Here is a 16,766-nt window from a genome sequence, read left to right as displayed (position 1 = left end):
CCCCTCCAAGGGTATGTACATGTGAAGAGATGGATGGAGTGTGCCCTGGGCTGGACTCTCCAGCGTGGGGATGAGCAGGATTTGATTTTGATGACACCGACACGGAAACAGAACAGCCATTTCCAGTACAGGGGCTGGGACTTATCATTCCTTGAACTAGGATGAGTGTCAAGGGTAGAAGGTTGTGGGGGTCTCACTCCTTTACGAGTCAGCCGCCATCTCTCACTCTGGTTACTAAAGGACTAAAGTTTACTCTACCTGAGGCAGAGCTAAGCAAAACAGATCATATCCTGATGACAAGATGAAAATAAACAGAGTTGTCAAGAGAAATTTATTACTAAAAATAAAGCAGGTGAAGTTTTTCTCAGGGAAAACTCCACGACAAAATGTGTTCATCTTCACTTTTAAGTTGCTGCCTCTTTCCATGTATTTTAAGTTTTAGCTGAAGTTAAAGCCATCCTGATGAAAATGATGTGGTGTCCGATCCCTCCTCGTCACTCTGAAGAGTGCGCTGGGCTGCACTGCGACGGAGACTTCAGGTGCTGGAGGTGGTCCTCTACCAGGGGCTCGTCTGCCAGGAACATGGGCGGGTAAGACACGAAGGCTGTGGGCTGAAGCTCCGGGAGGTCCAGGGGTCCTGGGGGGAAATTCCTTAAGTTTCAGTGTTGCCTAGAAATCTCAGGAGGCTGATCAGACACATATATGTTCCTTCAAATCCTTAGCATCCTTGCATTTGTCAGCCCAATTTCTTCCTTGTTGGGTAAGATAGGACAGATATTTACTTTTACAATGAAGATTATTTACTTTTACTGTGGCTGAAGTAGATTTAAGTGACTTGCCTAAGGTTATGTAGTATATTAGGCAGAGTGAGCATTTTGTTGTGTGTTTTTTTATTTCCAGTTCAGAGCCCTCCCTATGATCCCAGTGTCAACCCCAATTGCTCCTTCCATTTATGGTAGAGAATCCATGGAACAGAGGCAGGACCAAGGCCTTGACCTGATCCCCTTTAGCCCACTTGGAATCTTAGTCCTGCATCATAAACTTTCCCCTGGAGTTCCACTCAGGTCTTAACCTCAGTAGGAAATGAGAAAGGCTAGTTTCTTGGTGGACCCTGCCTTACTATGATCACAACCATGCCCTGTGACTTCTGTGGGCACTGCTGGAGAGCTACACAGGTCCTCCTGGTTCAGGACTCTCTAGGACTGGACCAGTGAAAGCCTGAATCACTTACTGCCCAGACATTTGGGGAACTCAGCTATGAATGAAAAGGGCCTAAATATGGAAAACCTTCAAACCAGAAAGGTATTAAAAGCCTAGAGGCCAGATGCACGGAATTCGTGCAAGGGGCTCGGCCCTCGCAGCCCCGGCTTCGTCCGGAAGGTCGTTTAGCTGTCCGGTCTAATTACCATATTACGCTTTTATTATTATAGATTATAGATACCTTGTAGAATGGGATCACTATGATCTTCATCAAAGGTCTGTCTCTGAAAGGCCTCAAAGCTTATAGCGGCATCGTTCTCCAGCGGTCCTTGGGGCAGCTGCCCATCTCCAGGTTTGCACACATCATACTTCACCCACTGGTAACTGCGGGATCAAAGGGGATCATTAGTTAAGAGCTGTCTGCTAGCCACAGCCTGTTCTTTCCTCCCAATTCGATCAGGTGTTTTGTTTTTTTCTGTAGCTCTCTCCAGTATGTTCCTAATAACATATTAACTTAAAAAAAAAAAAAAAAAAAAAAGAAACTTTCAAAAGATAGAAAGGCTTCTTTTAGTAACACATTATTCTTCAGGTTTCCTTTGCTGTCATGGTACATACAAAAAATGACAATTACAGTACATGGGGTACTGGCTTCTGCTTCCCTGTCCGGAGGCTAAGACAATACTGAGACAATACTTGAGGTAGTCAAGGAGCAAGCATGCTGGGCACAGAAGCAGCTCCGTAAATGTACAAATGAACCAAACAGTTAAGGTCCCCGGGCCACTGATCATGGAACGGATTTGACCACACTTACTTGACACATTTTCGAGCTCCTGGACAGCTCTGGATCAGGTTGTGGATAGTCGGATGAGAAAACCCAAAAAAGTCAGCTCCAGATGGAAGCAGGTTAGTCATTAATTTCCCCCTAAATAGGAGAGGAAGAACTTTAATCAGAGCGCTTAGAGGGAGATGAGCTGGGTTTAGGGATGGAAGGCAGGCATGAACACCCAGAGTGAGCTTTCTTGACTTGGACACTCTGGAGACTAGCTGCTAAGACACCTGAAGGATGAAAAGAAGCATTTGATAAAATAGGGATCCCTGCTCATTAGAAGCAAGAGAAAAAGCCTCCCCCTACCAAAGTGATCTTTGTCTTCAAGCTGCTGGTCAACTTACGTAGTAGCGCTTATGGCCTTGAGCAGTTCTGCGTGACAGGCGTTTGCGGAAGAGCTGACAATGGCATTCTGAGGGTCATCCTCAGGGACGATTTCAAACTGAGAAAGAGAAAGGAGCCATGAGAGCACTCTTCAAGGAAAAAGTAGTAGAGAGGAAGTCATGCTAGCCCTGTAAGTGTTCTTTACTCTGGGACTTGAAGCTGATGTATACCATACCGGAGGTGGGTACAACTCCTTACAGAGCCATTTAAAATTCACACAAGTCAAAGAAAACAAAGTCCTTCAACTGTCTCAATTCAGTACTCCTGGCCTGACTGCTCTCCAGACCCCTTTCTATCTGCTTACACCTGTAAATGCAAATGCAACTGGCATCTTACAAACAAGTGAAGTCGTTCTCCATATCCTCTTACAACATCCAAGAGGAGTATAGGCCATTTTAACTGCAAACCCCCATTTCAATTTCTGCATTTTTTAAATTGCAAAATACCTTGACTAGTTACTAAAAAAAACCTGTTAAATCAAAATTATACTAATACGAATTTTTGCCAAGGAAGTATTTTTGCAATAAGGGCTATCCAACTCAATTCCTCGACCAGTTTTCTACAAAGTTTGATACATTTTTGCGAAGAGAAATACCTGAGGCTGCGCACCACCATCCTTGATCTGACAGGTGTACAGGCACTTCTGGCCTGGGCACTTCATGCTGGCATATACTCGAGTACTGCAGTAGCCCACAGGGTAGATGGCACTCTCGTCATGGAAGCCAGGGCGGTCGGTGATGATCTAGAAAAAAGATGTCCCCAACCTGCAGTTGAGGCCACTGGAGAATTCAGAGGTCCACAGGTAGCTTTTGGAACCACTTTGGGGCTGCAAAGAGTGACTCAAGTCACACTGAGAGTGTAGGCTATGTTGCAGATAAAACCCACCTGGTCCTGGGGACGAGATTTTCGGGGTTGGTCTGGAACAGCCAGGGGCTGCTACTAGTGGGAAGAGGGAGGGAAGGCTCAACCCCATTCCCATATTTCTGATTCGCCTCTCTGTTCATCGCTGGTCTCACTCACCTCCCCCAGGCTATATACTGTTAGACCCCCCAGTCCGATGGGGAACACGGGCCGTCCTGAGGGATCCAGGGCAATGGGCTGAACCAGCTTGCGAGCACCTCCCTCCATTTTCTTTTTCTTGGATGTTTTCTTCAGAACTGAAACGCAAATCTGGGGTCACCCACTTTAGGCCCCTCCCAATGCTGAGGGGAAGGGAAAACTTTACATGTAAGTGCCAAGAGCAATAAGCCAACCCTGGTTCTACACACTCAATGAATGGGCACATGGGACTTTTCTCCAAAGCTCCGAGTATCTTTCTAACCCACCCACCTAGCAGTAACCACTTTTCGTATTACTGCTTAGGACCCCAAAACCTTGTACTTTTAAAAATACATATATTGTTATTGATTTCAGAGAGGAAGGGAGAGAGAGATAGAAACATCAGTGAGGAGAAAGAATCATGGATCGGCTGCCTCCTGCACGTCCCCTACTGGGGATCAAGCCCGCAACCCCAGCATGTGCCCTGACTGGGAATCTAAATGTGACCTCCTGGTTCACAGGTCAACGCACAACCTCTGAGCCACACCAGCCAGGCAAGCCTTTTAAGGCCTCTTACTTCCCTTTTAAAGATCAGAAGTTTTCCAAGCCAGCAGTGTGCTCTAAAGGCTTCGTCGGTCATTTCCCCGCGTCTAGGAAAGACAGACCTGAAGGCAACCCAGAGAGGGGGGATAGGGAAGAAGGCGGAAGCCTTAGCTGCTCCCTTCGCATTTGACCAGGTCTAACTGGAACTCGTCTACTCAAAGGGGCTCTGATCCACTTGTTTCTCCCAGGCTATTAGGGCTGCTGAAGGACCGTTTACGGATATCTGTGGCTGTGTGTGTCTACCAGTTAGTATCAGGTCATTGTCAATAATTGCTGAGCCAATGGTGCAACGGGTATGTCCTCCGAGGTACCTTCCAATTTGTTGTTCTCTTTGCCTTTTTCTTTTTTCTCCTTCTTGGATTTCTTCCCAAATGGTTCCTCAGCCCCAGTGCCAGGCCCGGAACTGGCCCCAGCTCCCTGCAGGGTTCCCACAGAGCTGGCCACCCCGTAAGCCAGCGGCAGGCTGGAGCTGTGAGCCGGAGTGGCAGGCGGCACCTCCCCTTCAGTCAGAGCCTGCAGCTGCAGGAGCTTCTTCAGCAGGTACCTGAGGTGGGAAGGAGATGTATGAACTTGCCTTTCATCTCAGGTCAGTATTTTAAGTTCTGGGGAAGCCAGAACTATATATAAAGATATTCTTATTAGACCCCGAATCAAGTTCCAGAGGGGAATACTCAAGGAGCCTAGATAAAGAATTGCAGGGTATCTCTTTGCATCTGGAAGGTATTAGGCTTCTGAAGGGCATCTACCATGAATTGCATATGTATATATCCTCATTGTGCTTTGCACAGAGTAAATATTTACAGAATAAGAGAGTTTCTTTGGTGGGATTATAATTAGATTACTTATCAGTTGGAGCAAGAGGGCTTTATCAGAGAAATAAATAGAGGAGCTGTCTCATCACTATTGATCTAACACGACCTGAGTAAACGGGAACCAAACCATTGGTTGTAGGTTTCTCTATACTTGGTCAGCAGCCAACGAGCTGTAGAATGCACAAAACTCCCACTGGAGAAAAATATCCAGAGTAATAATCCCATTTCAATCACCAAAACTGAGGTTCTGAACACAAAATGAAGTCAGCTCACCGTCTTTCTTCTTTTGCTTTAAGGAATTTTTCCTCAAGACGAGCGATTTCATCACAAATAGCAGCATTTTCCTTTAAAAAAATGAAACACATAATCACATAAAAAGAATAAAAGTATTATGCTGGGAAGAAGAATTCTATTTCAAACCAAAGTAGTCTTTGTTGCTAGATAAAAGGAAGAACTATTCTACTTGCAAACTATAAAAGAATCTAGGTAATGGTAGAGTCAGAGTAATTATAGAATTTATCAAAACTGGGGTATCTTTGAGTAAAAAGGGGGCACTATTAATGATTATACTAAGACAGTATGGGAAACTACTAGAGGCCCAGTGCACAAAATTCATGCATGGGTAGGGTCCATAGGCTTGGCCAGCAAACAGGGCTGATCTGTGGTGCCCCTGCTGGCACCCACCTTGGCGGGCCTGGCACCACCTGCTCACTGGCCCCACCCCCCACCGCTGCCGCCACTAGTCACCTCCTTCTGTGGGGGTGAACCAGGGGTGCCCACTGGCACTTGCCTTCGCTTGTCTAGGGCCTGCAGGCTGGGGGCAGCATCTGTGTTAAGCCTATGCCCCCTGGAGGTCAGTGTGCATCACAGCTACCAGTCTTCGGCTGTTCGGTCAATTTGCATATTAGGCTTTTATTATATAGAATGGGTGTTCTAGGCAAACCAAGATGTAAGACGGTTAGCCTTTAGCAGAGAAAAGGGACTACTGCTTAAATCCTCAGATGCTTAAATTTAATTCATAAAAATATGAATATCCACTTTGAGGGGCTTAGAAAACCAATCTAACCCAAAGCATCCCACAAAATATGAATCCTAAAGAGAAAAATGGGATGGAACAAAATCAACTCCAGTGTGTAAAGTGCTTAAACTTCCTTATCCAAGTACTGTCTGGTCTATACTGATGACTCAATCTATTTCCCAAGCATCATTCATTCACTCGTTGGAAGTAATGAAGGAACTAGAATCGCGGTGTCTAAGTTGGTTAGGGCTCTGACACAGCGCCCTTAAGCACATCATTTCACTGGGCATCGATTTTATTTTTTTTTTTAAAGTGCCTCCTTCTCAGGATTCTCTCGAAAACCAAAAGCATTTCCAAGAGTTTTGCGGTTATAAGGATACTGGGTAAAACTTACGGACACATCGAGACACCAAACCTTTTCCCTTCCTCATTTAATCTTCACAGAGTAGTTAGTTATTCAATCAATCTCACAGACAAGAAACAGGATTACAGAAATAACATGATCTGTCCAAGGACACAGGGCTACCGAGAAGCCACGCATACTGCAAAAGCTAACCCTGGGCCAGCCCCGCCTCTCCAGGGAGGGGACGGTTTGGGGAAACATTTCGCGGACTCGGGTGTCGAGGCGAAGGGCCGGGCGGCGTGAGACTCACAAACACCGTGGCTTTGGCGGCTTTTCGCAGCCGCTGGTACTTGAGCCGGTACTTCTCGTTCTGGCTCCGCCTTGGGAGCCTTTTCATCCTGGCCCTGAAAGGCGAGGGGGCGAGGCCGCCCAGCAGGCTCATGGCCCGGCCCCGCTGCGGGGCCTCCCGGGCTCGGCGGGCATCGGCGTCCGGCCGAGGGGCGGCGTGGCGCCCGGCTCGGCGGGTCTGCGCTGGTGGAAGCGGGTCCAGAGGAACCGATTTCTCCAGGACGTTCTTAGGGGCGCGCTAGGCCGGAACCCACAGCTACAGGCAGCGCCTCCCGTCTCCGCAGCTCCGGAAGTAACCCTCCCCGGAAGTTGCGTCACGGCGCCGATTAACGTAAAGCACGGTCACTCGCGACAGCGCTTGCGTAGCAGGCGACTGTGACGGTCGGGCTGAACTGGAACCGGCGGAAACCCTCCCCCAGCGCGAACCTCAGGCTCCCACAGCCCACGGCTGTCAACACCAGCTTTTACACTGGGTACCCGCAATCTTTCAGTTACGGGATAGTAATTTTGCATATTTATTTCCACGTTGTTTGACTTTTTGGTCATCAATTGCTGCAGAGAGCATCTTCGTGCACAAAGCCTTTTCCATACAGAATTGTTCAGAGGCTGGGTCTCTGTGCTCCAAACATTGTAATGTTATCAAGCAACTCATCCGGTCACTGATTTATCCAGAAGAATATGTAGTTCTTATCAGGGCAGGATGTTTAGTAAACTTATTTAAGAGGGAGAGCCACACAGATAAAAAGGCAATATTAATACAGTGGATTCGGTTTTATCTCAGGCAGGTAGTGGATGATATGGCAGCACCCAATTAGGGAAGGCTTCTTTTTATTTTTTTAAAAGTATTTTTATTGATTTTTAGAGAGGAAACGAGAGGAAGAGAAAAAGACAGAAACACCTATGATGAGAGAATCACTGAGCTTCTGCCTCTTGCACACCCCACTCTGGTAATCGAGCCCACGATCCTGGCTTATGCCCTGACTGGGAATTGAACCGTGAACTCCTGGTTCATAGGTCGATGTCCAACTCCTGTGCCACCCCAGTTGGGCGGGAAGGCTTCTTGAATGTGCCCAGACTGACTGAAGAGAGAGGAACAGGAGGGCATCTTGGGCACTGGGGACAGCATATTCTAAGGCTTAGCATCATGAGAAGCGTAGCCTTAGAATATGCTGTCCCCAGTGCCCAAGGTGCCCTCCTGTTCTTGTTCTATACTGTCCTTCAGCCCCCAAATGCATGTTACAAGTCCCTGTCATAATTTCCTCCTGCCCACTTTGCAGGGCACAGGGGGCCTGGCCAAGCTTGATGACTATCACAAAGCAAGCTGGGCACAATCCTAGGGTTTCAGGCCACACCAGAGTGTTCTCAGGGATTTCATATATATATTTTTTCTTTTTTCCTTTTTGTTTTCTTCTTTGGGTTTCATATCTTTAGTCTCTTACCAGCTCACCACACTGCTGAGTACATATCCCTGAAGGACCATGGAGTGCATATAGAGAGAAGAACCTGCCTGCATAGAATGTCCACAATTTTAGTTCTGGCTTTTTCCCCCTTAGAGTGCTCTAGGTCTAATTTTTTAGTTCTTTGACTCTTCAGCTCTAATTTTCAGATTTGTTATCATCTGTTGATTATATCTTCTCACCTTTAGGATAACACGCTACAGGATATATTATAATTCAGCTGAATCCAAGCTTAGCAATTTTAAAGTAGATATATATTTTTTGTGATAGCGTGTGAGGCTTATGAGGAAGGAGAAAGACTTTTACCCGTAAAATTTCTTGCTCTATGGTTTCTTTAAAAAAAAAAACACACAATATTTTATTGATTTTTTTTTACAGAGAGGAAGGGAGAAGGATAGAGAGTTAGAAACATCGATGAGAGAAAAACATCGATCAGCTGCCTCCTGCACACCCCCTACCGGGCATGTGCCCGCAACCAAGGTACATGCCCTTGACCGAATCTAACCTGAGACCCTTGAGTCTGCAGGCCAACGCTCTTATCCACTGAGCCAAACCAGTTAGGGCGCTTTATGGTTTCTTAACTACGGGTTCTCATCACTGATCTGGCGAGTGAGGTGTTTTGGTTTTGAGGGTTCTAAGCCAGCTAATAAAGTCATGAAATCGACCACCGTGTCAATGTGGTGCTTCTGGGTGGTCGTGTCCTTCAGCACACATAAGACACTCAACCAGCTGAAAGAGATGAGCTCCGAGATGTTGGCTCGGAGGAAAAGGAGGATCACGTTGAGGTCGTTGATGGGGCACCCCAGCATCTTCCTGCTGAGGAGGTCGAACGCCGGGAGCATCTCATAGATGGACAGAAGCCGTTTGTCCCACCGACACAGCCGGGTGAGGTTGTAGATGATCACCGGCACCAGGAGGGTGTATATGGCTAGCGTGGAGAGACTGACAATCTGGAAGACAGACAGGGAGGTCAGCCGGCAGGTGATGAGATCGGGGACGTCGGTCTCGTCGCTGAGCAGCTCCGTCTTGACAGAACAGCTGAATTCCTTTTGGAAGAAGATGTCCAGGTGGAAGTGGCCCAGGTACAGGTAGGTGGCCGAGGTGAAGAGGAGCAGGAGCGAGTTCCGCAGGAGGTAGGTGGCCACCAGCGAGTGTGAGCGCTGCTTGCATGCCAGGTACCGCTCCAGCAAGGGGAACTCAAAGTACCGTTCTCCGCGGGCCCTGGGCGGGGGAAGAGAAAAGGCAGGGTCAGGAGGGGTCCGTGGAGAACTGTATCCTGAGGGAGCCACGTGGGAAAGTACCAGACTCTGTGTACCCGGGATGGCATTCTTAACCGTGAGAACCTGCCTTCTCAGGGCATCACCGCCCTCCTCCCAAAAGGAGGTAGTAAGCAAGCACATCTTCATTCTCCCAGCAGTGAGTGCACTGCAGTCAACCCAGTGAACGATCCATGAGTGATAAATTGCCACAATGGATTTCTGCCCAGCAAGGCAGAGTAAACCTCTGAGCAAAAGAAGTGGGATCCTTAGAAAGCAGTAAGGCTTATTCAATTAGCACCAGACTGGGAGTCTACCTAAGCCTATTCTGGTTCTTGTTCTGAATACTCTGCAGTTTTTATACCAATTCATTTAGTTTATTAAAATAAATGTGCACCCTCACCTGTTTGGCTCAGTAGATAGAGCGTCGGCCTGCAGACTGAAGGGTCCCGGGTTCGATTCCCGTCAAGGAATCGATCCTCAGTAGGGGGTGTGCAGGAGGCAGCCAATCAATGATTCTCTCTCATCATTGATGATTCTATCTCTCCTTTCCCTTCCTCTCTGAAATCAATAAAATATATATTTTTTAAAATTCCTTAAAAATAAATGTGCTAGAAAGTACTTGTAGAGAGCTGTGATATTCAGGTATATGTAATATGTAAGCCAGTCTGTTCTGAAGGAGCTTACAGTCTGGCTTGTGGGGAAGAGGCAGATAAGCTACGCATACATGAAAGAAAAATAGCTCTTGGTTTGTTGTTAAATTGATGACTACAAACCATGCTCGTTGTAAATTAGAAGAGAGGAGAACCGTAGGGGCTGGAATGTTCAGAAAACTTTATGGAGAATATTGTCCTAGACGTGGCCTTCAAGAGGGTAGATAGGCTTCAGGAAAGAGTGTGTGCATAATCCTGAAACAGACTATGGCTTCAAATCTTAGCTCAACCATCCTCTTGTGGGGCCCACCCTGGCCGTTCTATTTAAAACCATACCACTCCACAGCCTCCCAGCTTTCCTGACCACCCCCGCCCTTCCCCTGCTCTACTGTTTTTCTTCACACCGCTTATTTCCCACCATATAATTATGTGTTATGATTATTCGCTGTGTGTCTTCCCTTGGTAGAATATAAGCCCACATGGGGCGGTGTAGCCTTGTCTTCTCCCTACCTCTGCCCCTGAGTACACACATGGACACACATCTAAAGCACCCAGAACAGCCCGGCGGCATGGCTCAGTGGTTGAGCATGGACCTATGAATCAGGAGGTCATGTTTGATTCCTGGTCAGGGCACATACTCGGGTTTTGGGCTCGATCCCCAGTAGGGGCGTGAAGGAGGCAGCCAATCAATGAGTCTCTCTCATCATTGATGTTTCTATCTCCCTCTCCCTTCCTCTCTGAAATCAATAAAAATGTATTTAAAAAAAGAAAAAGTGCCGAAACCGGTTTGGCTCAGTGGATAGAACGTCGGTCTGCGGACTGAAAGGTCCCAGGTTTGATTCTGGTCAAGGGCACGTACCTTGGTTGCCGGCACACCCCCCGTGGGGTGTGTGTAGGAGGCAGCTGATCCATGTTTCTCTCTCATCGATGTTTCTAACTCCCTATCCCTCTCCCTTCCTCTCTATAAAAAATCAATAAAATATATTTAAAAACAAACAAATAAAAAAGAAAAAGTAGTTGGTGGCAGTGTCTGTAGAGGGCCTTGGGGGAATGTGAATATTTTTCTATATGCAGGAGGGGAGCTGTTGGAGGTTTCTGAGCAGGAAGTGGTATATGAAGTCGTTTTTAGAGTGATTAATCCCTTTTTAAAAATATATATGTTTTATTGATTCTTTACAGAGTGCAAGGAAAAGGGAGAGAGAGTTAGAAACATGGATGAGAGAGGAACATCCATCAGCTGCCTCCTGCACACCTCCCACTGGGGATGTTTCCTGCAACCAAGAGACAAGCCCTTGACCGGAATCAAACCTGGGACCCTCCAGTCCGCAGGCCGACGCTCTATCCACTGAGCCAAACCGGTTAGGGTATTAATCCCTTTCTGACCGTGTTCATCTGCAAACTGGAGGCAGAGTCCGTTCTCCTCTCCCTGAACACGTGGTAGGAAGTTAATAAGAGGAGATGTTTACCACAGTGCCCTCTTGAGAAGGATGGTATAGAGCAGGGGTGGGGAATGTCTGACCCTTGGGCCATATAAGGCCCAGGACATCATTTGATCTGGCCCTGCCAAGGCATTAGGGGTGAGTTAATTAAACGTTTGACCAAATACAGGGGCTAATTTTTAAGCTGATAATTTTGTATGGCCCGCGAATGATGTTATAAATATCCAAATGGCCCTTGGCAGGAAAAAGGTTCCCCACCCCTGGTATGGAGGCTAGTTTAAACACGACCTCACAGATATCACTTACATGCCGGGAGGAGCCGAAACCGGTTTGGCTCAGTGGATAGAGCATCGGCCTGCGGACTGAAGGGTCCGGGGTTCGATTCCGGTCAAGGGCATGTACCTTGGTTGTGGGCACATCCCCAGTGGGGGGTGTGCAGGAGGCAGCTGCTCGATGTTTCTCTCTCATTGATGTTTCTAACTCTCTGTCCCTTTCTCTTCCTCTCTGTAAAGAATCAATAATATATATATATATATATATATATATATATATATATATATATATATATATTTTTTTTTTTTTTTTTTTTTTTTTTTTAAATGCCGGGAGGAGCCCTTCAGAAAGGAGTAGAAGAGACAACTCACTTTTCCAGCTCATCCCAGAAAACGTGGGGGTCCGAGCTCTTGTGCCGGATCTTCACCATGTGCTGCACCAGGCGGATGGAGCGGTTGTAGGATTTGTCCAGTTCGCTGATGATGAACAGCAGGTCTGAGCTGAGGGCCGGCGCGGCTGCGTACTGCCACAGCAGCACTGGCAGGTACATGGCCACCGCCAGGGCCAGCAGGGAGTAGGGGAGGGCCTGCGGGGTGAGAGTGAGCTGAGCAGGGGGGCCCAGGGTGGAGAGAGTTCTGTGGTAGCTTCCTCCCGCTGCCTTAAAGGGGAGGGAGCTACTGCAGGCCCAGGAACTAGGGCCGAATACAGTGAGGCCCGGGAAAGAAGGGATAGTGGGTTTCCTGGCTCCCCAGCTCCACTTCTCTGATCTGGGGTCTGTGTAGGGCCCCAGGAAGGAGAGAGGCAAGAGGCAGAAAGAGAGGGAGAGAGGGAGGAAGGGGTAAGAGAGGGATCAGGGCTGGGGTGGGTGGAGAGGACTCCCCATCCCCCATGCATATTAGCCTTGTAAATTGTCATCACTCCATAATGTGAGGAGCTAGCCAGAAGTCGTGGCCAACAGTAGTTGTTCTGGCATCACAGGAGAGTGTGTGTGAAAGAGAGAGAGAGGGTGTGAGTTTCCGAAAGGTGTATTAGACGAGAACCTTTTCACACCTGCCTTAAAAAAATAACATTCCTTGAAAATAGCTGAAGCCGGTTTGGCTCAGTGGTGGAGCGTCGGTCTGCGGACTGAAAGGTCCCAGGTTTGATTCCGGTCAAGGGCATGTACCTTGGTTGCGGGCACATCCCCGGTAGGGAGTGTGCAAGAGGCAGCTGGTCGATGTTTCTCTCTCATCAACATTTCTAGCTCTCTATCTTTCTCCCTTTCTCTCTGTTAAAAATCAATAAAATATATTTTTTAAAAAACAAAAAACATTCCTTGAAAATAGTCTTCACTCGTAGAGATTTTATTCTTTTCTGACGTAGAATTTCCTTCAGTTCAGGGATGCTGGCCAACAGGCGTCATCCATCAGCACAAAACTCCCAGTCAGATAAAAGTGGGAAACAAGATCGCCAGGCCTTTGATGAGTGCCTGAAACACGAGTCCCTGACCAGCGTGTGGAAGTGGAGGGGTGGCCAAGAGACAAGAGAGAATATGGTGATGCCCCCCAAGCCCACCCCACTCAGTCTGATGGAGCCTGGTTCACGGTACCTTGTGAGGCCAGAGGGATTTCAGCTGGTGCCGCCCAGACTCATCCAGCTGGTGGTGAACCAGCGAGTCCCAGCAGGAGCTGTCCACATAGGCGGCCTGCCGGGCGCTGAAGTTCCCGGGTGAGAAGCAGCTGATGGGAGACCCTAGAAGGGGCACACGGCTTTGAGGAAGCCCGGAGTCGGAGTGAGGAACGGGAACCCACCTCCGCTGCTCTGCCAGTTTTTGTGCCCGACAGGCACTTCCTTCTTCCCTCGCCCCACTCTCTGGGTTTGGCAAGCCTGTTGGACGAGCAAGGCTGGACGGCACTCCGCTCTGTGACTCAGGCCTGCCTGTGACTGACTGACTTGCCTTTGATGTCTGCCAGGCTTTTGCTCTCTGGGCTCCTCTGGATTCCCGGGCAGGCAGGCGGCAGGGGGTCAGGGGTGGGAGGTGCGGTGAATGTATGTGTGTAGACGGTCCCTGCACTCTCGCAGGTTGGCACCCGCAGGTTGCAGTTTCATGAAAATACCTCCTTTCTCAGAGCACTGACACCTGGGTTCTAACGTTTAGAGGATGCTTTGCCGGGACTTCAGAGCCCAAATCAAGAGAAAAGGTGGATGCCACCGAAGCCGGTTTGGCTCAGTGGTAGAGCGTCGGTCTGCGGACTGAAAGGTCCCGGGTTCGATTCCGGTCAAGGGCATGTACATCGGTTGCAGGCACATCCCCGGTAGGGGGTGTGCAAGAGGCAGCTGGTCGATGTTTCTCTCTCATCAACGTTTCTAGCTCTCTATCTCTCTCCCTTCCTCTCTGTAAAAAAATCAATAACATATATATTTTTTTTTTAAAAAAAGAGAGAGAGAGAAAAGGTGGAGGAGTGGTGGTTGGAAGGAAAGTGAGCTTGGAGGGAGAATGTCTTGTTTTTGGTTTTCCCATCATTCTCTAGATCAGTGGTCGGCAAACTCATTAGTAAACAGAGCCAAATATCAACAGTACAATGGTTGAAATTTCTTTTGAGAGCCACATTTTTTTACACTTAATGGCTCTAGACAGAGGCAGAAGTGGGACCCAGTACTTCTTCCCATCTGCGGGTAAAAGAAGAGGCAGTGGGAGTCTACACACATCCTTGGGAGGTGTAGTGAGACAATCACACCGCCAGTAAAGAAAGCCAGAAACCCCCGTTCATGGGAAGCCCACCCTCTCTCAGTGGAGGCGGCAGACTTGCTGAGTTCACCCGTCATCTAGGACACTGCGTACATGTGTTTGTTCGTGTGTGTGGAGAGGAATGAGTGGGTTTATTCACCTGTGATGTTCCAAGCTCTGTCAGGCACCTAGCATAAGTTCTTAAGTCAGTAACCCTGGAGGTAGGGAGTAAGAAGAAGGCTCCAGCCAAAAACCGGTTTGGCTCAGTGGATAGAGCGTCGGCCTGCAGACTGGGGGGCGTCCCAGGTTCGATTCTGGTCAAGGGCATGTGCCCTGGTTGCTGGCACATCCCCAGTAGGGGGTGTGCAGGAGGCAGCTGCTCGATGTTTCTCTCTCATCGATGTTTCTAGCTCTCTATCCCTCTTTCTTCCTCTCTGTAAAAAATAAATAAAATATATTTTAAAAAAAAAGAAAGAAGGAAAGAAGAAAAGAAAGAAAGAAAGAAAGAAAGAAAAGAAAGAAAGAAAGAAAAGAAGAAGGCTCCAAGGAGGTAAGAAACTTGTCCAAAGCATGGATGGCAAAAACCTTTAGAAGTCCTAGGTCCTGCCCAGCGGGTGTGGCTCAGTGATTGAGCATCGACCTATGAGCCAGGTCACGGTTTGATTCCTGATCAGGGCACATGCCCAGGATATGGGCTCCATCCTCAGCAAGGGGTCATGCTGGAGGCAGCCGATCAATGATTCTCACGTTGATGTTTATATCTCTCCCTCTCCCTCTCTGAAATCAACAGTATGTACATCTATCGAGAGAGAGTAAGAGAGAGAGGTCAGGGAGGAGAGAAAGTGTAGTCTCCTATCTACCGAGCCTGGGAAGCCACTTACCGGAGGAGAACTCCTGGGCAAAGGCCAGGGACATCAGCAACAAGGGGAAGCCCACGGCTACGAACTTGACTATGCGATCCAGCGGGAGCTCCAGGCGCAGCCCTTGGAGGCGCGGGCCCCGGCGGTCAGGCAGCAGGGCGTCTGAGAGCATGTACTCCGCAGCTGCGTGTGCGAGCGACATGGTGCCGCCGAGCGTTGGGGTGCAGAGGCGGCAGGAGGGGTCCCGGGGTAGTAGAGTGAGGAGATGGCAGCTGCAGGCAGCTGGCTTGGAGCAGAGAGAGCCTGCAGCCCCAGCCTCTGGGACATCTGTGCTAGGAGCAGGCGCTGGTTCTCTAAATAACCACCGGCCCCCCGAGCCGGACACCTGGTAATTAGAGGGAGGCCTGGCGCAGCGGGTCCTCACTGGAGGAGGGTCGGGTGTCCGCGGGGGCTGGTGTCAGGCTGCTCTCTGGCTTGTCCTGGAGCCGATGGAGGTCCGTGGCTTTAAGCTGCCCTCTTATTAATAAAGTATTTTTAGTGGGTGGTGGGGAGGAGGCGGGCTGTGAGGCCGGGGCTCCCATGTAATTGGTGTGGAATTTGGGTGGAGATTGTGTTGAAGGTGCTCATTTTGTGGCTTGGGGTGGAGGTAGGGACCCCTGGACTCAGCTGGGATGACTAAGACTACTACATAGTGTTCTTTGTCCCAGTGGTGAGATTTGCTTTGATCTCAGGCTCTTTCTCAGAAAGGACTCTGCTTTTGGTGTTTTGCTTCCATATATTTAATTTTTTTTAAATTTTTTTTTTTTAGCCTTCATCAGTTCTTTAGAAAACTGAGGGGTGGCTGGCAGCGTTGAATAGTGGAAAGAAGTGACCTTTGGAATTTGGCGGGAAAGGTTTCCACAGGAGACCTAGCAAGTACTCATTTTTATTGCCTGACTTTGGCCAGGAGTCTCACCCATCCGATGGCTTGATGTTGTCATCTTACAAGATAGAGAGGATTGACGAGCTGAGAGGATTACAGGTGAAGGTATTTTGTAAAGTGTAGGGTAACTATCAACTCTTATATCTATCTGGTGGGGTTGGGTCAGTGGGGCATAGGGCATCTGCCCTTAGAGGCCCCGACTTTGGCCTTCACACGGGTCCCCTTTGGCTGCGGCCTTCTCACAAGGCAAAGAGTCCATGGGGCCAAGGGGATGCACCCATTCAGAGTCTACTCTAGACCACCCATCTGGCACCCGGGATGCTGTAATTCCGTGCCCAGATGGCCCCAGGGCCTGTGCAGGCCTTTTCCTTGGGTGTACCCTCCCGTTTATACATATTTTTTTAATATAATATATTTTATTGATTTTTTACAGAGAGGAAGGGAAAGGGTTAGAGAGCTAGAAACATCGATGAGAGAGAAACATCAATCAGCTGCCTCCTGCACACTCCCCACCGGGAATGTGCCCGCAACCAAGGTACATGCCCTTGACTGGAATCGAACCTGGGACCTTCAGTCCACAGACCAATGCTCTATCCACTGAGCCAAACCAGTTTCAGCTCGTTTACA

The 16,766-nt window shown here is 48.5% G+C and overlaps 2 protein-coding genes and 1 long non-coding RNA gene across 3 annotated transcripts in view; all 3 read right to left on the bottom strand.

Annotated features, from left to right (window-relative positions):
• Positions 1 to 317: 317 nt before the first annotated feature.
• TBRG1 (transforming growth factor beta regulator 1) lies at positions 318 to 6,886 on the bottom strand. The gene is made up of 9 exons (XM_084867939.1): positions 6,535 to 6,886; positions 5,137 to 5,207; positions 4,363 to 4,595; positions 3,431 to 3,567; positions 3,006 to 3,152; positions 2,371 to 2,468; positions 2,012 to 2,122; positions 1,442 to 1,584; positions 318 to 637 (listed from the first exon to the last, which is right to left on the bottom strand). Exons 1-9 carry the CDS (start codon positions 6,664 to 6,666, stop codon positions 495 to 497), a joined length of 1,215 nt encoding a protein of 404 aa, XP_084724065.1. The 5' UTR covers positions 6,667 to 6,886; the 3' UTR covers positions 318 to 494.
• Positions 6,887 to 8,610: 1,724 nt separating this feature from the next.
• PANX3 (pannexin 3) lies at positions 8,611 to 15,419 on the bottom strand (the record flags this gene model as incomplete). Its single annotated transcript, XM_084867948.1, has 4 exons — positions 8,611 to 9,250; positions 12,022 to 12,236; positions 13,239 to 13,381; positions 15,239 to 15,419. 4 exons carry the CDS (start codon positions 15,417 to 15,419, stop codon positions 8,611 to 8,613), a joined length of 1,179 nt encoding a protein of 392 aa, XP_084724074.1.
• Positions 15,420 to 16,549: 1,130 nt separating this feature from the next.
• LOC311613728 overlaps positions 16,550 to 16,766 on the bottom strand; it is a 151,761-nt gene continuing 151,544 nt past the window's right edge. Inside the window, exon 2 of the long non-coding RNA XR_014793511.1 lies at positions 16,550 to 16,644. This is a non-coding gene — a long non-coding RNA (uncharacterized lncRNA). The remainder of the gene's footprint in view (positions 16,645 to 16,766) is intronic.

Source organism: Pipistrellus hanaki (genome assembly GCF_964339955.1).
Source record: "Pipistrellus hanaki genome assembly, chromosome: 19".
NCBI lineage: Eukaryota > Metazoa > Chordata > Mammalia > Chiroptera > Vespertilionidae > Pipistrellus > Pipistrellus hanaki.
The sequence above is the reverse complement of the archived record's forward strand: the minus strand, read 5'-3'. Positions and strand labels throughout refer to the sequence as shown.